The sequence below is a fragment of the Orcinus orca genome, chromosome 2 (genome assembly GCF_937001465.1).
Source record: "Orcinus orca chromosome 2, mOrcOrc1.1, whole genome shotgun sequence".
Classification (NCBI taxonomy): domain Eukaryota; kingdom Metazoa; phylum Chordata; class Mammalia; order Artiodactyla; family Delphinidae; genus Orcinus; species Orcinus orca.
Genome location: NC_064560.1, coordinates 91,473,113 through 91,497,858, shown reverse-complemented (window position 1 = coordinate 91,497,858; position 24,746 = coordinate 91,473,113). Strand labels below are relative to the sequence as shown.

At 38.0% G+C, this 24,746-nt stretch overlaps 1 protein-coding gene and 1 long non-coding RNA gene across 3 annotated transcripts in view; one reads left to right on the top strand and one right to left on the bottom strand.

Moving 5' to 3' along the window:
• LOC117203819 (uncharacterized) overlaps nucleotides 1–8,132 on the bottom strand; it is a 188,837-nt gene extending 180,705 nt beyond the window's left edge. Inside the window, exons 1-2 of the long non-coding RNA XR_007475903.1 lie at nucleotides 7,993–8,132; nucleotides 6,775–6,886 (exon numbers count right to left, since the gene is read on the bottom strand). This is a non-coding gene — a long non-coding RNA (uncharacterized LOC117203819). The remainder of the gene's footprint in view (nucleotides 1–6,774; nucleotides 6,887–7,992) is intronic.
• Nucleotides 8,133–8,189: 57 nt separating this feature from the next.
• Nucleotides 8,190–13,470, top strand: C2H15orf61 (chromosome 2 C15orf61 homolog). Of its 2 annotated transcripts, none has more exons than XM_049706660.1 (2): nucleotides 8,190–8,677; nucleotides 11,529–13,470. In XM_049706660.1, the coding sequence occupies exons 1-2, from the start codon at nucleotides 8,332–8,334 to the stop codon at nucleotides 11,855–11,857; spliced, it is 675 nt and encodes a 224-aa protein (XP_049562617.1). In that variant the 5' UTR covers nucleotides 8,190–8,331; the 3' UTR covers nucleotides 11,858–13,470. The 2 variants fall into 2 exon arrangements, with proteins under 2 accessions (XP_049562617.1, XP_004276276.1); XM_004276228.3 differs by having other exon boundaries at nucleotides 8,210–8,677; nucleotides 13,246–13,470.
• The last annotated feature ends 11,276 nt before the right edge of the window (nucleotides 13,471–24,746 follow it).

Below are 24,746 nucleotides of genomic sequence, written 5' to 3'. Positions count from 1 at the left end.
TGCATAGGTGCTCAATGAGCATTTCCTGCATGGTGGGAAAGTGCCCTATATTTACAGTGTTTGATCCAGTTTAACAGCAAGATCTAATGTTAAAATTAGCCTTGTAAAAGTTTTCACCCTAGTTCACACAAAAAAAAGATTCTGAGATTATGACTAGCAATTTTTCATGAGTTGATTTATCTGAATAAAACCTATAAGGTTTTGAACCATTAAACATTCGATTTAGAAAAAAAAAAACTCAGCATACAGAAGAATAAACTAAGAAATGGAACAGATTTGTTTCTTGCAATAATTATGAGCAATATCTCAAACTCAGCATCCTTAGACCATCGAGCTGTGTAGGATGAATGTGCTAATTAATCAATTACTACCCAACAATGTACCCTGTTTATTTACTGAAATGCACTAGAAACATGTGCAGAACTGGTAATTATTAATCATCTTCAGTAACAAATATGACTCAAGTTCACCTTCATATAATTAATAGAGCATGTAGTTAGCTTTAACATCTTACTTTATTCGAAATAGCAAGAAGGAATAAAAAGGAAGAGCTGAACCACAGATGTGGTTCACTGAAGTGCTGGCTTGGACTAAATGTGCCTATTACCCACAGCAGCAGCATTTCTCATACGTGTCCAAACTATGGCCAGATTCACTCTCCATTAAAAACCGAGTTCTCAAAACTAAACTTTTTAATGTGAATAAAATTTTAGACCTGTAAAAGCAGTCCAAAGAATTCCTACATACTCTTCGTTCAGGTTCCCCGAATAAAATCCAAGTTTTAGAGCTTGATAACTTGCTTAGAGTTGGGATAGTTGGTGGTGGTATCCAAACTCCTTATGACTCCTTATTGCATGCCTTTCAGTTTTAAAGATAAAAGTACTTTCAATATGCATAGAAATAGTTGTTTTACAACAAATTTTGCAAGTGATTCTGTTGTGAAAAATCTTTTTTTTTTGAGAGTCATAATGTATGTCCCCAAATTTCCCTTGAGCCAGACAGAGTCCTGGGCTAGATGGGCCACAGTTTGGATCTAGAATGCTATTTCCTGTCTCCTTACTAATTGTGTAACATCTAAAGGATGTTAAATTGTGTCAGCAACTTTTACATTTGAGTCTAGCATCAGATGGCTCTTTTTAACTATGGTCAAACATGGGGTTTTGAGTCCTATCAATGCACTGCGTTGGCCAACATGTTCGTTTGGGGTTTTTTCATAAAATGGCTCTAATAGCGCCTTGTTGTCTTTAACTTCATTTGAAACCATTTTGTTAGACTGTATTGTGACAGCTGTCGTATCAGCATGCATTTAAAAACAACTTATCAAAATTGGTGAATTTGGGGGACTTCCCTGGTGGCACAGTGGTTAAGACTCCGTGCTCCCAATGCAGGGGGCCCATTGTAAGAAAAGGTATTTCTTACAATGGAAACTGCAAATGTAGATTCACATTTTTTTTTTTTTTTGCGGTACGTGGGCCTCTCACTGCTGTGGCCTCTCCCGTTGCGGGGCACAGGCTCCGGACGCGCAGGCTCAGCGGCCATGGCTCACGAGCCCAGCCGCTCCGCGGCATGTGGGATCCTCCCGGACTGGGGCACGAACCCACGTCCCCTGAGTCGGCAGGCGGACTCTCAACCACTGAGCCACCAGGGAAGCCCAGATTCACGTTTTTCAAGTTTTCTTCTGAAGGGAAAAACTGGATAAAGTGTAATGCTTTTGTACAGTAAATTAAAAAACTGTCCCATCTGAAAATACCAGTGGAATGCCACTTCAAAAACTAAAACTGACAAATCATAAATCAGCGGGTGGACTACTGTATTTCTATTATAAAATGATTAAAGGCCCCTTTAAATGGAGAGCCCCCTTAGGGCATCTCAGTATTTGTTTATAGATCATTAACTACTTGACAGTGAGACTGGGGAGGGGGCATAAAGACTCACAGCTAAAGTGCTAAGAGTCACTGTCGGTTGAAGATCAGCAGCAAAGCCAAAATATCTTAGGAATTTGATATGAAAATATAATTTCTGCTACAAAAATGTTGTATGCTATTCATGAATGAATCTGTTAGTAAAACAAGGCTCACTTTATGAAGCTGAGACCATAATTATGACCCATATGACAAGGTGAATTTACTTGGCCATGTTTTCAAATGCTTTCCCTAAACACTGACTACATATTATTAAGATTGTAACATTGAAAACATGCCCAGGAAATGGATTGTGTTATCTACCAGCATAAATCATTAGCTGGTTTCAAAAAGTCACAAATATGTCTCCTTGCTACTGGATTCTAGCATCCATGTCAGAATAGCATAGAAATATTTCCTAATGAAAAGCTCACTGAAAGCTGGGAGGCCAGAATTTTGATTCTTGTTTCTGGTATATGATCTTGGATAAGTTTCTTTCCTCTTCTGTAGTTTAATTTCTCCAGCTATCAAAATTAAAATTAAAACCACTGACCCTGAATATTATGATTTCCTTTCTTCAACATCCCTCAAACACACTAATTGTACTCACTTTACCCACTTTTTTTCCCACTTATTCAACAAATAGAGTACCTACCATATGCCAAGTTACTAGGTGCTGGGATCACAAAGGTTAATAAAACAAACATAAACCTCTGGCCTTAGAAAGTTTACATTCCAGTGGAGGGGAGAACTTGAGAGTACTTTAGACACAAGATGCTTTTGGATGAGATTTCTGTACCCACTTTGTTCACAATAAAATGTTTTACCAGAGTAATTCTTCTTGCCACTCTTTGTAACAGCAGCCCCAGCTGCCAGCCGACTGCCTGGGGGCTTTCAGAACATCAATCAGTTCCACAGAAGGACTCAAAAAGATCTAGATAAGAATACAGCAGTTCCTTCCTTTCCTAATAACTCCTGCCATAACCCAGTACTTCTATGAGGATAATTTTGCATAAAGCCAATGTATATTGTCCTTGCCAGGGCACACACAAGGATACAGGAATGGAGCAGCAAGCACTGTTTGCCACTGATGGGAATAGGGAGAACGAAGGAGCATTCTTCCAGCTATAGGGGGAACTCATGCCACTTCCTCTGGTGCTGAGCTGGGCTTAGAGGGCACTGAGCCATTAAGTAGATTTGGGTTCCTAGGAGACTCAGGATGGTGGTTCTTTGAAGTATCTGTTTTTAAGTTCTAAAACATGCTGGAATATGAATTGGGGCAGCAGCAACTCCATGGTCCTCCTTTTCTTGAACCAAAAATCCTAAAGCTTCAAACTGGAAATTGTAAATGAAATCCTAAGTGTAAATATTTCTATCCCTTTTAAATAATTCCTTTATCTTTTACCAACATGCTGACATATGCACCTAGTATCTTGCCCTTAATTCTCCTGAGAATAGCAGTGAATTAAAATCCCCATGCCTACCCTATTTTCTTTTAAATCACACTATTAGAAATATGTGAGCAAATCAGGATCTCACAGTAAGGTTGTCAAAACAACATGAGAAAAAAGATGCTATATATGTACAAGGTCATGTTTCGGTCATGTCCACTATATATGTTCTCTATACATATTTCTTAATAAACATGAATAACAGGATGTGTTATTATATAATACTACCTGCAGAACTCATTGTTTTTTTCAAACTTTTTATTGAAGTATAATATACATGCAGAAAAGGGCACATATCATCTGTATTCAGTACTTTACAAACTGAATACACCCATTTAACTAGAATCTAGATCAAGAAAGAGAATAATCCATAGGTTCATCAATTATAACTAATGTACCACTCTGGTGGGGGATGCTGATAATGGGGGAGGCTATGCATGTGTGGGGCAGGGGATTCATGAGAAATATCTGTACCTTCCTCTTAATTTTTCTGTGAGTCTAAAACCACTCTTAAAAAATTGCTTTTAAAAAAAGTATAGAAATAAAAGAATGTTTTGAAAAACAGAGAATAATCCCAGTCCCGCAGAAGTCACCTCATACTCCTCCTAGTACTGCCTCTCCACTCCAAGAGTGATTGCTATCCCCCTTCTAACAGCATAGATGAGTTTAGGCCAGTTTCTATACTTTATGTAAATGAAATCGTACAGTAAGTTCTTTAGTGTCTGCATTCTTCCACTCTTCCTCATGTTTGTGAGATCCATGCATGTTGTGTGCGACTGTAGAGCATTCTTTCTTGTTGCTGTAGTATTCCATTATGTGAATATGCCACAATTTGTGTATATGCTCTACTACTGCTAGGCATTTGAGTAATTTCCTGGTTAAGTATTACAAATATGAGTAGTGCTGCTATGAATATTCTAGTACATGTCTTTTGAAAAACATATGCACGCAATTTCTGTTGGGAATTGCTAAGGACTGAATGTTTGTGCCCCCTCAAAATATGCTGAATATGCTGAAGCCCTAATACCCAAAGTGACTGTATTTGGTGATAGGGCCTCATGCAGGAGGAGGTGATAGGGGTTAAATGAAGTCCTAAAGGTGGGACTCATAATAGGGCTAGTGCCCTCATTAGAAAAGAAAGAGTCAGACACAGAGTTCACTCTGTCTACCATGGGAGGATACAGCAAGAAGAAAATACAAGCCAAGAAGAGAACTCTCTCCAGGAACCCAACTGGCTGGCACCTGATCTTGGACACCCCAGTCCCCAGAACTGTAAGAAATTTCTGTGGTTGGCTAAACGCAGTCTGTGGCATTTTGTTATGGCAGCCTGAGCACACTAATATAAATATATACCTACGAGTGGTATGGCTGGGTCATAAGGTATGCATGTATTCAGCTTTAATTTAAACTGCCAAAAAATTTTCCAAAGTGGTTGCCAGCGATGCATAAAAGTTCTGACTGCTGCATATCCTCACCAACGCTTAATACTTTCTATCTTTTCTAATTTAGCCACTCTAGTGGGTGTGTAATATGTAAGGTAATATATATTTTAATTCCCATTTCTCATATGATTAGTGAAACAAAGCACTTTTTCACATTATTAAACATCTGGATGTTCTCCTTTGTGAAGAGTCCATTCAAATATTTTGTCCACCTTTCTATTGGATTATTTTTTTAATGATTTGTTCTAGATACCAAATGCTTTGTCAGATATACGTATTACAGATATTTCTCCCACTCTTTGGATTACATTTTCACTCTCTTAATAGTGCCTTTTAATGAACAGAAATTTTTAATTTTAATATATTCCAAACTATCAACTTTGTAGAACTCATTTTTAACATGTTCTGAACATCTACAAGGTCCTAGGTGCCTTTAAACAAAACCAAAACAAATTCCCTTCTTTCTAGGAGCAGCATGATACACCCATGCACATGTTAAAAGCTGTACACGGTAGCACTATTGATAGCTATTTTTAAGGGCTTCCTTCTAAGGGATACGCCATTTCTCCATGCTTTGTGGAAAACTAAGTATTCGTGTATTTAATGCATTTAATTCTTAATTACTGGACACAATATTTTTGAACATTGACTCAGGCTTTTGAATGCCAACTTCTAAGCCCCTTTGTTTCATGACCATGAAGAATTAGAACTGAAAAGAAAATCAAGCATCTGATCTGAGTTGTAGGTTTTTTGAGAAATTATTTTATTTCAACTATGGAAGGAGTACCATAAAATCTTAAAGTTAGAAGAGATATCTAGATGTCATGTTCTCCAGCTCTGTATCTTTAGGTTAGGGTAATATTTCATTCAAACACTCTTGAAAACCTGGGTATGGTCCAACATCTATCAGAAATCTTTGGAAGAACTTCCTACCTTAGAATAGAAAAGAGAGATAATCAAAGAGCCTTGGATTAGAGAAACCCTCATCACTGCTGAGGTTTTTCCAAGACAGGGTCTTGCAACAGAAATCCTTCAGCCTTTTCCCAAGCTTTCATGAGACAACGCAGTGAAACCTATGTAAATATCTGCTTCTCTTTATCAGTAGTTTTACATTATATGCTACAGAACCTAGGGCTTCTCAGACAGAATTCAGAGGTTCCCCACATGTTTGATTCAAATTTCATTTTTTAAAAAATAGATTTTTATATTGCCAAAGGAGAGATAATGTCAATTTTTTTAACATATTGCAAACTGCCCATGCATTAATTTGAGGTTAAGTCATTTCGGTGTAGATCTCAGAATTAATCTCCTCCTGCCATCTCTAACTGAAGCACATGCCCAAGATTTCAAGATGAATCATTTAAAAACCACTCTTATCTGTATCCACTTCTCCGAAGGGATCAGGATTTTCTTGATAGTATGCAACCAAAACAAAGGAATAAGAAATAAACTGTTCTGAGGCTGCTATAGCAGCAACTGTTGTCAATAGCCCCCAACTTCAAAAATTTTTGAGCGTGAAACAGCAGGATCGGGACTTCCCTGGTGGTCCAGTGGTAAAGAATCCATCTTCCAATGCAGGGGACACAGGTTTGATCCCTGGTCGGGGAACTAAGATCCCACATGCCGCAGGGGCAACTAATACCGCACGCCACAACTACTGAGCTCGCATACCTCAATGAGAGAGTCTGCGGGCCGCAAACTACAGAGCCCCTGCGCTCTGGAGCCCACGCGCCTCAACTAGAAAGAGAAAACCCACACGGCCATAACTAGAGAGAAGCCCACGTGCCGCAACAAAAAGATCTCGCGTGCCGCAACTAAGACCTGACGCAGCCAAAAAATTAAGAAAAAAAAAATCAACTTAAAAAAAAAAGATTAAAGAAAAACCAAACCAAGCAAACAAAAAAATCCCGCAGGGTCAAGAGTCCAGTGGCATGGGGCCAGCCACGGCATCCCAACCATACTAATTCCTGTTGGTCTTACCTATGTCTTTGCCGGCCAGTCTCTCTTGATTCCTTCCCATTGCTAAGCTTGGTTCTGCAGACGTCCTATTTATTATTTTAGCTATCCAATTTCCTTCCAATAAATTCCTTTTCTGCTAAAAACAAAACAAGCAAAATAAAAACCCAAGACAACAACAAACTAGACTCATTTTAAAAACTTTAATGTTAAATTTTTGCACTTATAAATGTTTAGTAATAAAACACAAGTTTTCATAGGTTGGGGTTCTATGACAGATTTTGTTTGAAAAAGGACTCCAGTGCTTTTAAAAATTTAATTTGAAATCACAGTATTGAATCACCTCCCTGACTTGTCTTAGCCTCCCTTCAGCCATTTCTGCGCAAATCTAACTACATCGTGCTTCCCCCTAAAATCTTTCAAAATTTAATAGGGAATCCTATAAAGTTTAAATTATTTGCATGACTACAAGGCTCCTGAAATGACTTAACCCTACAAGATTTGGCACATGGTTATGGGTGCTCAATCATTGCTTGTTGTAGGAATCAATAAGAACTGGAGAATGCAAGAGCTAGCTACACTATCCTACATTCTCCTACACTATCCTACTCATATCCTACATGAGTCTTCAACAACAATAACAGCAACTGTTATATGGTGTTTACACGTGTCTCATTTACATACAGTACTTTCCAAACACATCTTATTTATGTATCGTTTCTCCAAACATGAATTTAGGACATGTAAGAGGAAATGCTTCTTTAGAAAGCAGATGTATGTAAGTTATTACCTCAAGAGGCTGCAAAATTTGAGAAAAGGTTTTCCTAAAGTACGAGATTTGATAATGAGTGACAGGATTATTACGGTTTAAAACTACAAGACTCCTGGCCTGGCGTTCACCAGACTCTTAGGAAGGAGGTGGTGGTGCACACTGCATGGAGAGACGTAGGACTTTCTAAGAAATAAACTTTTTCTGTTGAAATATCTGGGACTTATTTTAAACAACACGACAGCGGGGATCTGAATACAAAAGTGCTCCCCGACTTTACCAGCCACTGCAAATCTGGGGACTTGACTTTTAACTCGCTTCCCTGAGGACACCTTCTCAAGGGTTTCCTCAACACCACCAACCAAGGATTGCACTTAAGCCTGCGGCTTGGAAGAGAGATACGGGTGTGAGTTTTGCCACTCAGTAGGGTGGTTAAGTTATTTAATTGTTTTAAAGCTTAATTTTCCTCTTACCTAAACTGATAATACTCGCGAAGCCCGCCCTCAACCCTCCTCAGGGTTATTAATGAGTTCACGAGGTCCTCGGTCATGTTTTCACTACCTCCTCAGCGAGAGTGCCTCCAACAGCCCGCCCGCGCCCCGCTCCACTCTCCCTACGAAGCCGCGGGACCTTTGTGCGCACGCGCCGCCGCGCCCGGGGGCGGGGGGATCTCGCACACTCGCGCGGCGCCCATTGGGCGTCCCCGCCGCACGCCCGAGGAGCGAGCGAGGGCTCGCGCTCCTTCGGCCCCGCCCCCAGCGGCGCGCGCCCCTACGGCGGCCAGGGGGCGGGGGACGCGGGCAAAGCCGGTAATGGAGGCCCTGCGGAGGGCCCATGAGGCCGTGCTCTGGCTGCTGCTGTGCCGGCCCTGGGCCTTGGGCGCCGCCTCCCGCCCGAAGCCCCGCGCCTCGGAGGTGCTGACGCGCCACCTGCTGCAGCGGCGCTTGCCGCACTGGACCTCCTTCTGCGTGCCCTACAGCGCCGTCCGCAACGACCAGTTCGGCCTCTCGCACTTCAACTGGCCCGTGCAGGGCGCCAACTACCACGTCCTGCGCACCGGCTGCTTCCCCTTCATCAAGTACCACTGCTCCAAGGCCCCCTGGCACGACCTGGCCCGGCAGGACCGGTTCTTCACGGCGCTCAAGGTTATCAACCTCGGTGAGTGGCCCGGGCCGGTGAAGCATGTCGCGCCGACGATGGCCCCACTGTTTGCAAAGCGCGCTGACAAACGCTCTGGCTCCGAGGCCGAGCCCCCGGCCCTAGGTCAGACCGCGCCGGCCCTGGGAGACCTGCCCCGGCCCCGTGCAGGCTCGCCCGGGCGCACGCGCTCGCCACGCTTCGCCCAGTGTTGGCGTCCCAGCCACTCTGCAGCCTTCCAGCCCCGGCCCTGGGCTTCTGTATTCCCCCGCCCGGCAGGTGCCTGTCAGGGCTAAGTTGTTGCTCCTGAATCGTACCCCGGAAAGTGGGGCTTATCGACATGCCTGTACTTAGGGACCACCCTGCATCACCCCGGGGAGAGAGCATTCCATCCTCGCTACCCTGCAGCTCTTAACTAGAAGGACCCCTACATTGGGCAGTGAGAAGAAGGGTGTAGGCCCCTGGAAAGTGGCTCTTAAGTTTTTAAAAAATGCCTAATTGCATGGCAGGACTCGTTCCCATGAACACCACTTTGTGGGTGCGTTCATATTATAAAAACTGGAACTACTTTTTTGAAGTTTCTTTGTTCTCTTTATATGAAACCCCAGCAAGTTTATTTTACTAAAAGCACTAAAGATTTTCACCAGTGATGCTAGGCCTAAAAGATATTTAAAAGACTACCTCTTTAATATTGGTATGTTTTCCTGGAATATTCTAACTCTGAGAGTGTTAACTCTTGCTGGATGTTTATTATCTTTTGGTTAATGACCGAAGAGGCGTGAACGTTGACATGAGTGCATCTTTTATATTTTCTAGGTCAGTGAAAAATAGGCCTCAGGATGTTTGGAACCTATTCATATAGCTGATATCAAATTAATCCATATTTCAGTAATTCAGAATCTAGATGTACAAGCTGACCCACGTTACCCAACCAGGTTTTTGAACCAGAATTAAAGCTAAACGCCTATGCAGCTGCACTATTACTATATAGCCTGATAGTTTCTTAAATTTAAATGTGGTAGGTGTATTTTTGCTTATAATAACTCCCATATGGCAGTCATGGGATTTTGGAGCCATTGCTCCACTGGGACTGTCTTGGGTTCAGTCCATTAAGGAGAAGATTATTCAGCAATGTGTAATCCTTTAAAAAATATGTCTTATAATTTGGCTGATGAACTATATAGAGCATGCCTACTAATTTTGATGCAAAGAAGTTGAGTGTAGTGACTCAGAAAATTCAGTTCAAAGTTATTTGGAGAGACTGGAGTGATGACTAGATTCAAGAAGAATATGTTTATTTTAGCATTTTTAGAATCAAAAAAAAATCATTCTTCCCAAATGTAGAGTAATAGGTTAGGAAAAGCATAACTGGAGGGTTATAGGTAAACCGTGAGCCCAATGCCTTTTTTAAAAAAGTTTTCACCATTTAAAACCTAACACTTTAAGACCAGCTTAATGATTAGGGGCTTCTCTTTTTAGGTAGAAAGAAATCCAAAGAAAAATAGGGTGCCCAGAGCATTCTCACACAGAAAAGTAGTAAAACCTTTTGAAGAAAGAAACAGCAGCTGTAGTTTTTTTTTTAATGTGAAAGAGAAAGCTGAATAGTGATTTAATGGTCTTTTGAAAATTCTAAAAATTCTGTTTAAAAGAGAATAAGAGTTTTAAGTTAAACAAAAAGGAAAACTTTTTGCACAAGCATGCTTGAATACAAATTAGCTTATACTAATAAAGGGAGTTATTTTTTTCTGGATTTTTTATTTTAAGAGTATTAACCAATTTGATAATGTTAATATTGTATTTTTGTCTTAGGGTAGGGAATTAGATGGATTTTTTTCCTATTCTATGTTGTGCAGTTGCCCCTCTGGATCATCAAGTACATATTCTATTTAAAAATACTTAGAATTTTCTTCTTCTTCTTTCCTTTCAAATTAGTAATTATCAAAGTAGTTCATTTTTCCATTTTGTAAATAATAAAGATTTCTCTTTTACCCATTGGTTCCCTTTCTCTTTTACCCATTTGTTCCCTTTCTCTTCTGCCTTCCTTTCAATGGAAGCTGACATTTTACTGATGGTTTACTAGTCTGGGTATCCTGCTGGGAAGTAGATTGAGATTTAAGAAAAGCAGTTTACCATTGGAATGAATGGGTAATTGGAGACTTGCTACAAAGTTCTAATTTTTTTAAAGTGCTTAATTTGACAGTGGTTTACCTACTGTTCAGCTGACTCAAAATGAATTATTGTTCAAAGAACTGACTTGCACATTCATTTTGATGTTATGATATGTTTCAGACAGTCTGGAAAAAATTTAATTTTTCATCAAACCGTACAGACTTTACAGCATTTGTGCTGTAAAGAAAATTATGGGGTTTTTTAGTGTGTAAATTATATATGTGGCTAATCTTCCCATTTCGTGTATTAGCCTGACTGCATTTAATAAGTGGACTACAGGATAAAAAAAAAAAATAAGAGAATTTCTGACTCCTACATTACATCTCCACCCCCTATCAAATAGCATGAATGATAATGATTCCTAGTTGTTTCTTAATAAGAGATAATGTAGTTATTAAGTTAGTAATCCTTGATCAGTCCTCCATTTTAGCTGAAAAAATATTGACCATTTGTGTGATTTTTTTTTAAAGTATCAGTATTTTAATTGAAAACTGTGATAAATACTGTAAAACAAAACTTTCAGTGTCACCATCCATTTCTTAACTGTAAGTCCTTAGCATTGGTTTAAAAGTCATATTTTATGTATTTTACTATCAGTATATTTGGAAAAGTATAATTATTTCTAGAGCCTGTTTTTCTTTCTCACTCTGTTTTCAGCTTTTGAAGTTGTGATACCATATTTTAAATTTATTTTTTATTTCAGCTGCTCCCTCTACTCTTCACTCGCTTCTGCCTGCCCTGTTCTCGTTCTCTTGTCCACTCCCCCACTCCACGCCACTACTTGCCTTTTTTTTTTTTTTTTTTTTTGCGGTACGCGGGCCTCTCACTGCTGTGGCCTCTCCCGTTGCGGGGCACACGCTCCGGACGCGCAGGCTCAATGGCCGTGGCTCACGGGCCCAGCCGCTCCGCGGCATGTGGGATCTTCCCGGACCGGGACACGAACCCGTGTCCTCTGCATCGGCAGGCGGACTCTCAACCACTGCGCCACCAGGGAAGCCCTACTTGCCTTTTTATTTCCTTTTGGTTGAATGATTTATAAATAGCTTTATGATGCTAGTTTTTGTGAATTTTTTGTGACGTTCCCTTGAGGCATTTAGAGATTTGGGGGGAGGTATTACCAAGGCAAAGAAGGCAATATACTGTGAAAAGTTGCATAGGAATTCCAGGGAACCCTGTGAAAGTAACAAGCTGTGACCCAGTATATTCCTAAAAATAGGCGCCAGTCTGAATGGGCATTTTTGCCTCTCTCATTGCCAACTAGTGATGCTTCTCCTGATTAATCTCTGGCATCACAGTGGCTGGAATGCAGCTTCAGCGAATAAGCACAAAGTAGTCCAATGAACTTATACACTCAAAAAGAACATAACACAGCAAATATACTCTTGCAGAAAAATAAGAAAAAAATTTAACAATATGATTAGTCCTGAGCATGTGTTGATTTCCCTCTTATCTAGAAAGAAAATGATTTTCCAGTTGCACAGCTCTCCTTTAAAATTGTTATTTTCTGTCCAGCTCATACCCAGGAACAATAATATTTGTGCAGACTATACAATATTTGTTATTGATTCATGTGCCTGTGGTTTTATACATATGTTTTTTAATATGTTAATAATAGTCATGGATTAAATAAGTGTCTTACAAAAAAATAGGAATTGTGAAAGTTTGCTTTGTGTCCAGTTTAGTGTCATGTGCATATGAGTGCTTAATCCATATCTCTGGCTAGTATATATTTAGTTTCATGTATCACAAATGGCAACTAATCACAAATGGAAATATTCCAAAGAAGAAATATATTATTGCAGTCTATTATGTACCTATTTCAAATAGGTTGAAGCAAGATTTTCAAATCAGTTGTAAAAATATTAATGGGATTGTTTCTTTCTCATGTTTGTTATTATACTAAAATCTTCCTTACAGTTAGGTTTTGCCTTAGATTTTGAAGACAGCTTTTTGACCCAGTTTCTTTTAAGTTGTACAAGAAATTATTTTAGCCATCGGTATTACTGTCCAACTTAAAAGCACAATAAAGATGACCTAGTAATTTAAGCTCAAGGCCAATCATCAGGAGCATCTACAACTAAATTAATGACACTTCTCTGTTTGCTTATTTGTGAAAAGAATATAGAATTACTTCATAATTATTTGGAGGTAATGAATTAATGTTTGTAAAGTACTTTGAATTACAGTTTACATCAGCTTTATCTATAGTTTTTTAAATCTCTAGGCTTACACAATTGTTACTATGTTCCACAAACATAGATGAAATTGACCTTTTAGATTGAGTCAGTGTATACTCATTTTTGTAACTTTATAATTTCTTGATGTTGCTGAAGAGTGCTATGTGATTTATACCATGACAAATATATGAGTACATGATTAATAGGTATTGATTTCACAAGTAACATTCATTTGTTTTCTAGGTATTCCAACTTTATTATATGGACTTGGCTCCTGGTTATTTGCTAGAGTCACAGAGACTGTGCACACCAGTTATGGACCAATAACAGTTTATTTTCTAAATAAAGAAGATGAAGGTGCCATGTACTGAAAGTATGCACTGGAGGATGAAAATATCAGTAGATTTTCTCATGTGTATGTGCAATATTTATTTTTGATCCTTTAAAATAAAACTTTGCAAACACCTTTTTCTTTCTACGGTGTCTGGTTCTTTAAGATGAATCATTGCCCTCAAGAGGCAAAGCTTTTCATATTAATACATTGTTATATATTGCATACTCTGTGTAGCCAATGGGAACTACAAACACATAACGCTTATATGAATTTTTTCCTATAACTAGGTTAAACTAGAGATAAAAAATGATTGTAACTTATAGATTCTGTAGTTATGTATTAACAATTTAAATCAACTCTTTGAAAATATAGATACCCCACAAGGAAGGGGAAAAAATCTTTAACATTGGGAAAAGAAGTAGAGAATTTTAGGATATATGATAGAGATAATATAATATCATTGGCAAATCCAAAGTTGATGAGAATTCTAACTGCAATCTGAAATTTAAACCATTCAGCTGTCAGGATTTTAAATGGAAATGTATTACAGCCCTTGTGCCATTTACCTGTATGAGAGGTGTGGGTGTAATGTTGAAACTTCTTATTACCTAAAGAACCCAATACCATACTACTTTTTAAAAAATGTAATAACAACTCTAGGTAATGTAAATGCAGCAAGAAGAATGAAATTAAGACTTACTAAAAGTTAAAATGGCATGCCAATAAAGCTGTAAGAACAATTAAAATCTAGAAAGACCCAGAAAAAATAAATTTGGTAACTGTTTAAAAAAGCAACTAGCTGAAATGGTGCGTATCCATCCATAGACTTATTGGCGATGGAAAGTGGGCTGAAATTTTAAAGACCTGATGGCGGTTTTGCATTAGAATTTTATTAAGTTAATTGCATTTTTTAAAGCAAAGTCATTAAAAAAAATTTATCCTTGGGGGTAGTTACAGAAAACCCAGACGAATGGTAAATTTCAGAAATTTGGAGTAATTTAGGGAGAACTAAGAACTATTTAATTTCTAAACCAATGGGTGTTTAAGATTTATGATCTCTCCCATAATTACAAACATGCATTATATATCATTTTATGTTAATGTGTTGCTGATGCTCTGCAACGTTTACACAGTTTTGTAGCAAAATATTTTATAGAATTCAATCTAACCAACGTTTGGGTGCCTACTTCTGGCAAATCAGTAGGGAAGGTGAGTGGAAGTGATTGAGGTGAAAGCACTGGAATAATGAAGTGACACAAACAGGCTTCGTTAAAGGTAGTCATTTTAAGTGAGCTACAGAGTGAACTGTTCTTCAAATATATGTAGTGTTCACTTGTCTAACAGCAATTCTAAATAACCTTTTAATCAAAGAAGTACTTATGCCAATATATTTAGCCCAGAAGAATATACTTGACACTAGTTAAGTGAATGGCTTACGCAAAGGAGATAGTGTTACATTAAGCTTCATTAATAATAAAACTGACTATTAGCATTTTGCAAGGAAGGCTAGAACTGATTTCCTCTATAATGGGCAAAGTTAAATAACTATAGCTCATAAGTTTTAAGTCAAATACTGCTCATTCATTGCTCCTGATCTTGTCAATACTTGCTGTAAAGGTTTGGTCCCAACACAAGGCTGATAAAATGGTTTTTATCAGACCATAAATAACAGCTTTTCAGTAGAGTTGCACTTCTTTTCACACTGGCCTGTTTGATTTCTGATAATTTGTACTGCTGACTGTGCTTACCTGTTTTTCAATAGCTACAATCGGAGTGACTTCTTGTCCATATGGTGATAGGTAAGTCTCCTTGGAGAACATCTTTGACAAACTACCCTATTGATCTCTGTAATTCTCTGCTGCTTGCAGCATTAAATAGAGCCTTGATTTCTTGTCTGATGTGCTCACTGTGTAAAAATTAAGCAAATGTAATATTTTCTTGTATTACATGAAAATCAATAGACCTCTTGCTCTCATGAAGTTGATCATGGTAAAGGATGAACTCAACAATGGCTAAGGGCATGGTTCAAATATTTAAAATATCATTCCTTGGATTTATGAAGTCTTGTAGTGAACCGTTTAGTCTGAAAAAATTCTTCTCATTGAACAGCAATGGTTCAAGTTTTTTCTTTAAAGTTGGATATTACATCAAAGTATTATGGCCTAAAAAGGATAAAATATAAATGCTGGAGGCAGGGGATTGATTCTATTTTTAGCAACAGTGCTATCTTACTTTTTGACCTCAGGCTAATAACTACTCCTTTGTATCTTAGTTTTTTCCACCTGTAATCTAAGAAGGACAAAACAAGAAACCTTTCTGCCTTAAAATGTATCATGAATGTGCTTGTAAGCAAATGTCCGTTTTACCTTAATTTCAGAAAAGCTGGTTTTGTAATCCTCATTCTTGTGTTCCATATATATTTAAGTTTAAAAGACTTCATCAATAAAAGGATTTTTTAAGTAAGTGAGAGGAAGGGAGGAGGAGACACAATGAAGGCAGTTTGTGCGAGTGTGCCTGTGCGCATGCTGGTTATGCCTGAGGTGGCAAGGAGGGTTCTAAGTGGACCCAGCCCTTCTGGATAGCAGGAGTTTTCTTAGTTGAGGAAACAGCTTTTCTGCCTACACTTCTTTAATGGGATTTTTAGTCTTCAAAATAATCCAGGCAACTATTTTTTGAATGAAGATGAAGTTTTATTTTAGTTTAAAATCTTGCATCTCTTCTATTGTTATTTCTATACAAATCAATTATCAAGTGTTGGAAGAAGTTTCTAGTCAAAATTCGTAGTTCCTGTATAAGTTGTGAACCACCATAAAGATGCAGTAACAGAGTTGGGACCAAGAAAGAGGTTGCTAATTAAAAAAAAAAAAGAAATCCCTAGTTTCTCAGTGCTAATGGCTTAACATACCAAATTGTACAAATAGTTATAAGTTCGTTCATCATACATATTTGGCCACTAATATTTTGCTTATTGTTGACCAGTAAAAATGGAAACAATTAAAAGCCATGTGTATTTCTTTTAAAATGTACATTTTATTTTGTCATTTATATTTATATCACTCAAAATTATAATCACAGATCATCTATAATTCTTCACAAAATATCTCTTAATTCTATTAAAGAATGTTGTTTGAATGAGTGGAGTGACCTAAAGACAAGGATCTGGGTTTCATTTCATTTAAAAGCTAATGCAGATAACAGAAACCTTATCCTAAAGCTAGTGGATCGGGTATCTACTTTTTTTCAGCACTTACCATTCAGACAGTAATGACGTTTGGGGGCATCTTAACCTAAACAAGTACTTAGCATTACATCTCACCTGGGTCAACAGTCTAGGGTATCAGAGTTAAACTCTGTTACTGTAAATTAATGGAAAATGTAACTGCACTTTGCTGAAAGATCAATGTCCAATAAAGGCTGCACAATCAAATCTTGTTGCAATGATTGAGGTCTTTAATTGCCTTTCAAAGATAAGGTGGTAATCAACACAGCTTTAACTGATCTTTTTTACTAGTTCAATTACATGCTAATGACTAGTGCCAAGTCAGAATCTTTAACTACTTATTAAATCTTACGTTAGTAATGAAAAATTACTTTAGCTTACAAAATCGATAGAACACACATCTTAATTACTGTATATCACTTTTATACCATTTTATGTGCTTGACAAATGTTTCACAAGAGCTTTCCCAACAATAAGAAGTGTTATTAGTAGTGACCACAATCCACAGAGTATTTTTCTAATATATTGGAGATCAGATGTTGAGAAAAAAAATTCTTTAAATGAAGATGTGGATAAAATAGTTTCCAATGACACAAACTCGGCCATCCAGCAACTTCTCAGACCTGTTTTGCTAATTGAGAGTACATTTAATACAACTCTAGGCACACAGGCTTCAGTAGGTGTGGCACGCCGGCTCAGTAGTTGTGGCTCGCGGGCTCTAGAGCACAGGCTCAGTAGTTGTGGTGCACAGGCTTAGTTGCTCCGCAGCATGTAGGATCTTCCCGGACCAGGGATCACACCCGTGTCCCCTGCATTGGCAGGCGGATTCTTAACCACTGTGCCACCAGGGAAGCCCCTAGTAAGTGTATTTCTAAATTCAGTTAGCTTTCTAGTAAAGAAACTGTGATTTCATATACTGCCTTCTGTAAAAATCTCCTATTTGGGGAAAGGATAAATGTTAGAAAAGGCAAATGACAAAAAAAAAAAAAAAGTTAAGTTGGACATCATCAAAATTAAAAACTTTTGTGTTTTAAAGGACACTATCAAGAAAATAAAAGACAACTGATAGGATGGGAGAAAATATTTGCAAATCATATATATGATAAAGGGACCTGTAGCCAGAATATATAAAGAACTCTTCTAACTCAACCCAATTGAAAAATAGATTTGGACAGACATTTCTCCAAAGAAATTATACAAATAGCTACTAAACACATGAAAGGTGTTTAACTATTAGGGAAATGCAAATCAAAACCACAATGAGATACCACTTTATACCCACTAGGATGGCTACAATCAAAAAGACATAATAACAAGTGTTTGCATGAAATGTGGAGAAGTTGGAACCCTCATACATTGCTAGTGGGAATGTAAAATAGTGCAGCCACTTCAGAAAAGTTTGGCCGTTCCACAAAATATCAAACATGGAGTTATCATATTACATAGCAATTCTGTTCCTAGGATACATACCCTAGAGGATTGAAAATATGTTCACACAAAAACTGGTACACAAGTGAGCATAGCATTATTCATTCTAGCAAAGAAGTGGAAACAAATATCAACTGATGAATGGATAAAAATAAAATTTGGCATATTCACACAACAGAATATTATTCAACCAAAAAAAGCAAGGAAGTACTGATCCATGCTACAGCATCGACAAAGCTTTCTTGAAAACATTACACTAAGTGAAAAAAGCCCATCATAAAAGCTCATACATTGTGTGATTCCACTTATATGAAATGTCCAGAATAGGCAAATCTATAGAGACAGAAAGTGGATTAGTGATTGCCTAGGACTGGGGAGGTTGGTAGGAAATGGGGAGTGACTGTTAATGGGCACGGGGATTCTTTTGGGGGTGATGAAACTGTTCCAAAATTGATTGTGGTGATGGTTGCACAATTCTGTGACTATACTTAAAACACTGAATTGTACACTTTAAATGGAAGAACTGTATGGCATGTGAATTATCTTTCAATAAAGCTGTTACAAACTCGTAAAGGGGGGAGGGGAAGTGGGCAGTTAGTGTTTAATAGGTATAGAGTTTCAATTGTGTAAGATAAAAAGAGTTCTGGAGATAGATGATATTGATGGTGGTACAGTAATGTGAATGTACTTAATAACACTGAACTGTACACTTAAAAATGGTTAACATGATAATTTCTGTGTGATGTGTATTTCACCATAAATAAAAATAAAATTTAAAAATTAGTATTCATTATTACTATGATAAAATATAACTGACTGCATAATTTCTATAGAAAATAACTGTTTAGAAAAATGTTAGAAATTAAAAGAGGTAAAACATTAACATCATTTTATATGTTGTATTCTTGGAATTTTAAAAATGTTAGTATGAAACCTAGTTTTTATTTTTTTAACATCTTTATTGGAGTATAATTGCTTTACAATGGTGTGTTAGTTTCTGCTTTGTAACAAAGTGAATCAGCTGTACATATACACATATCCCCATACCTCCTCCCTCTTGCGTCTCCCTCCCAACCTCCCTAACCCACCCCTCTAGGTGGACACAAAGCACCGAGCTGATCTCCCTGCGCTATGCGGCTGCTTCCCACTAGCCATCTATTTTACATTTGGTAGTGTATATATGTCCATGCCACTCTCTCACTTTGTCGCAGCTTACACTTCCCCCTCCCCATGTCCTCATGTCCATTCTCTACGTCTGTGTCTTTATTCCTGTCCTGCCCCTAGGTTCTTCAGAACCTTTTTTCTTTCTTTTAGATTCCATATATATGTGTTAGCATACGGTATTTGTTTTTCTCTTTCTGACTTACTTCGCTCTGTATGACAGTCTCTAGGTCCATCCACCTCACTACTAATAACTCAATTTCGTGAAACCTAATTTGAATTAAATAGATGAAATCTCATTTGGGATCATTTTTAGTAGCATTAAGAAAAGGGTATACTTGGTTTGAGATACTTTAAGGCCAGGGACTGCCCTGGCAGTCCAGTGGTTAAGATTCCGTGCTTCCACTGCAGAGGGCATGGGTTCATCCCTGGTCGGGGAACCAAGATCCTGCATGCCGCGAGGCATGGCCAACAAGTTTTTTTAATTTTAAAAATTTAAAAAAGATAAGACCAAAGAAAAGTATGTAAGATGTTAGTAAATGAAAATATCCTCTTTTACATCCTAGTTGCTAGATAAAGAATATCAGCTACTACTAGAATGAGGTTTTATATAGTATTGCTTATAGCTATTTTAGTTGCACTTATATCATTTTAAATACAGTTTATGAACATTGTACTACTCCATTATATTATTAATTTATCTTCAGTAATATTTATGGTATCAATTTAAACGCTGTAAAACTTCATGAAAAGTAGCTTAAACAAGGATTTTGATAAACAAAAGCTTTCAGTTTTTAAAAGCAAATCATGTACTTCTTAAGGAAGATTTGAAGTATTTTGTTGTTGTTGATAGAATTATGAACCTTATAAACTTGGTATTTTTTAGTTAACCTAAATACATAAATCTATTCGAATTCATCTTATGAAAAGAGATATGTCATCAGATATATGATCATTATATGCTTTAGTGATTCATGGACCTTGTTACATACATTCTTTGTAATGTATGAATTATTTAGTAAGAAAAATCACAATAATTTTGTTGTTACTCAAAAATTTATGGGTTGGCAGAAACAATTATGCAGCCCCTGAAGCTGGTATGTTAAGGTAACATCATTAACGCTACATAGTATGATTTTTTTAGTAGTTATTTGACATAACCTTTACTGCTTTTGCTAGAATATATCAGTAATTTTATAACAAGCTGTCTATAAGCAGAATATTGAATTTATTAACCACAAAGTGATTCATTTTACTCTATTTTCATATAAGTGCATAACTTAAAATCAGATCTAAAAAGTTGTCTACCCTAACCCTAAAGGAAAAATAAAAATATACAAAATAAAAATCCGTACTCTAATAAATAGATGTGAATTTAAAACTCCATTTAAGGAAAATGGATATTTTTATTTCAAAAAATGTATATATTTATGAATTGGATTAAAATAATTCATAAAAGTAGGAGATGAGGGCTTCCCTGGTGGCATAGTGGTTAAGAATCCGCCTGCCAATGCAGGGGACATGGGTTTGATCCCTGGCCCGGGAAGATCCCACATGCCGCAGAGCAACTAAGCCCGTGTGCCACAACTACTGAGCCTGCGCTCTAGAGCCTGTGCTCTGCAACAAGAGAAGCCACGATAATGAGAGGCCCGCGCGCCGCAACAAAGAGTAGCCCCCACTTGCCTCATCTAGAGGAAGCCCATGCGCAGCAAGGAAGACCCAACACAGCCAAAATTAAAAATGAAAAAAAAAAAGTAGATTATCTTGCAACCTTTCTTTACACATAGTATTAAGGCTCTGACTGTGAGATAAAGTCAAAATTTTAGTTTCTTATGCTTTCAAATATCCAAATTTTATAAAATGAAAGGACCAAGAATTTCAAAGTTTGAATTAAAATCTAAATAGTGTCACTTACTTTTAGATTACATTAAAAATCAACAGTCAGGGCTTCCCTGGTGGCGCAGTGGTTGAGAGTCTGCCTGCCGATGCAGGGGACACGGGTTCGTGCCCCGGTCTGGGAGGATCCCACATGCCGCGGAGCGGCTGGGCCCGTGAGCCATGGCCGCTGAGCCTGCGCGTCCGGAGCCTGTGCTCCGCAACGGGAGGGGCCACAGCGGTGAGAGGCCCGCGTACCGCAAAAAAAAAAAAAAGAAAGAAAAAAAAAATCAACAGTCATTCATTCATCCTACAAATCTTTTGCATTGACCATGTTGAAGGCAAATTTTATTCAATACTAATTTTACCTGTCAACAAAATCTAGTAGTTCTGAATCTATATCCAAGGTCCATTCAAGCCATACTGAAAAAGACTACTTCTGTACACAGCTGGAAGAGAACAATGTGTTACTAATTTTTGTATTTCCAGTATCTGTCATATAATGAAGGCTGTATGTCAAATGAACATGTGATGATTCAAAATTAAAAAGAAAACATGCCTTCATTTTTAAGAGCTTTAAGAAAAGGATACTTTAATTGGAAATCATATGGATTCTTTACAAGAACAGCAACAAATTTTGAAATATTATCTCAGGTGTAATGAACAAACTTACACTGTTCCATGCCTTCTGAAAAATAAAAGATTGGAATCTTGTTGCGTTATCCTTTTGAGGCATCTCAAAAGGTGCCATCTATTTTCTCATACAGGAATTTTACTATTTTAAAGTCAAACAGAATGATGTGTAGAAGTATGTGAAATGAAACATTAATCAGAAACTACTAGGATGAGTTAGACTTACTCTTTTTAAACAGAACTAGAAATAGTGTGTTGGTAACAAGGAGACAAGAAGAATATTTTAATTGATTTGGCAAAAAATGGAATGGGGTGCCTCTTGAGGAAGTGAGTCCCGTTATTGGAGATGTTCAGAGAGGCTGTATGACAATTCCTTAGGTAAATGTGGAGAGAATTCTTGAATTGGGCAGAAGATTAGATTGGTGATTTTGTAAGTTTCCTTTAACTCTGAAATTTTATTATCATTCTTTCATGCCTGATTTAGCTTGATGTTTATTGCTGTTCCACTATGTGTGTAATACAAAGAACCTTGTTTTGGAGATGAAAAATATGGTTTAAGTCTTGCTATACCATCACTGGTTGAATATAATTGAGAAAAATTAGAGCCTTCTTAGTGTCTCCATATATACAATAAGGAGTTTATCTAACACTTACATATTGTTTCTTTGTGCCAGGTCCTAGACTAAGCACTTTACACATATTAGCTCCCTTAATCCTATTTTTATTCCCATTTTTTAAGCTGTGGAAACCAAGAAGTCTTGCTCAATGTCACACATGGTGAGTGTTATTCCAGTCCCTGTAACTTGTCTACAGAGTCCAAATTCTTAACCATTACGCTATACTTCCCTACGATGCACATGATAACGAAGGGAGACATGCTTTGCAAGCTCTAAAGCCCCACAAAAATGTGAGATATAGTTTGTTGGTTAATATAAAGAAAAGAATATAGATATGTTTAAACCATCAAAAAAGGGAAATAAAGCTTAAGTGATTTGTAGGAACACCAGCCTGCTCTACCTGAGAGAAAATGTATTACGTAGAAATTAAATCCAATGACATCATAAATTAATTCATGTTACAGCGTCTAAAGTCCATAGCACATACTTGGTGCTCTATGAATATCTGTTGAACTGTTGCTTCTGCTTCTGCATGAGTGCTGGAATTGCTCCCACTGTTCTTTTCCATTCCTGCCACAACACAAAAGAGCAGACTTTCCCATCACACTTTCAAGGGTTTTTCTCTTACCACTTTTTTTTTAATTTTTAAAAAAATTTATTTATTTTATTTATTTATTTTTGGCTGTGTTGGGTCTTCGTTGCTGCGTGCGGGCTTTCTCTAGTTGCGGCGAGCGGGGGCTATTCTTCGTTGCGGTGCACGGGCTTCTCGTTGTGGTGGCTTCTCTTGTTGAACAGCATGGGCTCTAGGCGGGCGGGCTTCAGTAGTTGCAGCACTTGGGCTCAGTAGTTGTGGTTTGTGGGCTCTAGAGCGCAGGCTCAGTAGTTGTGCCGCACGGCCTTACTTGCTCCGCTGCATGTGGGATTTTCCTGGACCAGGGCTCGAACCCCTGTCCCCTGCATTGGCAGGCCGATTCTTAACCACGGCGCCACCAGGTAAGTCCCACCACTTTTGTCCATGCTTCTTCATATCCTTTTTTTAAACTAATGGATATTAAGCACTATGAAGAAAATGCTTATGTTTATTTTTCAGTTGTTATTGTAATAACAATAAATTATACCTTTTTCAAATTAAAATTTCTAAGACATTATTACAAGTGTGTAGAAATGCAACTTATTTTTTAAAAAAACTTTTTATTTTGGAATAACTTTAGATTTACAGAAAAGTTGCAAATATAGTACAGAGAGTTCCCATCACCCAGATTCCCCTAATGTTAGCATTTTACATAATCATTGCACCTATGTCAAAACTGAAAAGTCAGCATTGGTACATTATTACTAACTAAACTCCAGACTTTATTCAGATTTCACCGGTTTTTCATTACTGTCCTTTTTCTGTTCCAGGATTCCACTGAGGATCCCACAATACATTTCATCGTCATGTCTCCTTAGTCTCCTCAGGTCTGTGATAGTTTCTTTGCATTTTGTTTTTTATGACCTTGGCAGTTTTGAGGAGTATTTGTCAGGTATTTTGTAGACTGTCCCTCAATTTGGGTTTGTCTGATGGTTTTCTCATGATTAGATTGGGGTTATGGGTTTGGGGAAGAAGACCCCACAGGTCAAATGCCCTTCTTGTTGCATCATATAGGAGAGTACATGACATCAACATCACATCACTGGTGATGTTAACCTTGATCACTTGGTTAGGATGGTGTCTGCAAGATTTCTCCACTAGAAACTTACTGTTTTCATCCTCTATTCTCATCATATTCCTTTAAATCAAAATCAACAAGTATTGGGAATTCCCTGGTGGTCCAGTGGTTAGGACTTGGCACTTTCACTGCTGGGGCCCGGGTTCAATCCCTGGTTGGGGGACTAAGATCCCTCAAGCCACGTGGTGTGGCCAAAGAGAAAGAAAGAAACAAAAAACAAAAACCCCCAAATCAACAAATATTTGAATGATATATGTAGGGACCCACACCCGGCACTGAAGAAGACAAGTGGAATTTTTGAATACAGGAGGCAGTCAACATTTGTTATAAAGTTTGTGGTTCAGTGGGAGTCTATAATTGTTGTGGTCTCAGTCTCCACGATGGCAGTGGTTGTGGAAAGGCCAAGGAGCAATTGCGGCTCAAGACAGGCAGGAGATGCACATGGTAGTTGCATTCCTATTACTCAACCCACTTTGCCTTCAAAATCCAGTCATTCATTTAACAAATATTATTAAAGTGCCCACTGTGTGTCAGGTACTATTTTAGGTACTAGGGACATGGCAGTGAATAAAACACATACCGGTCGCTCCCTCGCCAAGTTAGTTTAGTGAGGAGACAAATACAGGATTGAGACATGTGGCATGGTAGATAGTGGTGAGGGCCAGGAGAAAAGTAAACCAGGGAAGGGGACCAGGAGTTGTGCACACCTGCGTGTTCGCATCTGTGGGTGGGGTGGGTTTGGGGCTGGTTTTCAAGACTGTGCTAAG

Excerpts from the sequence above, each read along its gene's own strand:
- C2H15orf61 (XM_049706660.1), top strand. The coding sequence starts at position 8,332 with ATGGAGGCCCTGCGGAGGGCCCATGAGGCCGTGCTCTGGCTGCTGCTG. Across the intron at positions 8,678-11,528 it reads GCTCAAGGTTATCAACCTCG|CTGCTCCCTCTACTCTTCAC; the intron begins GTGAGTGGCCCG and ends TTTTTATTTCAG.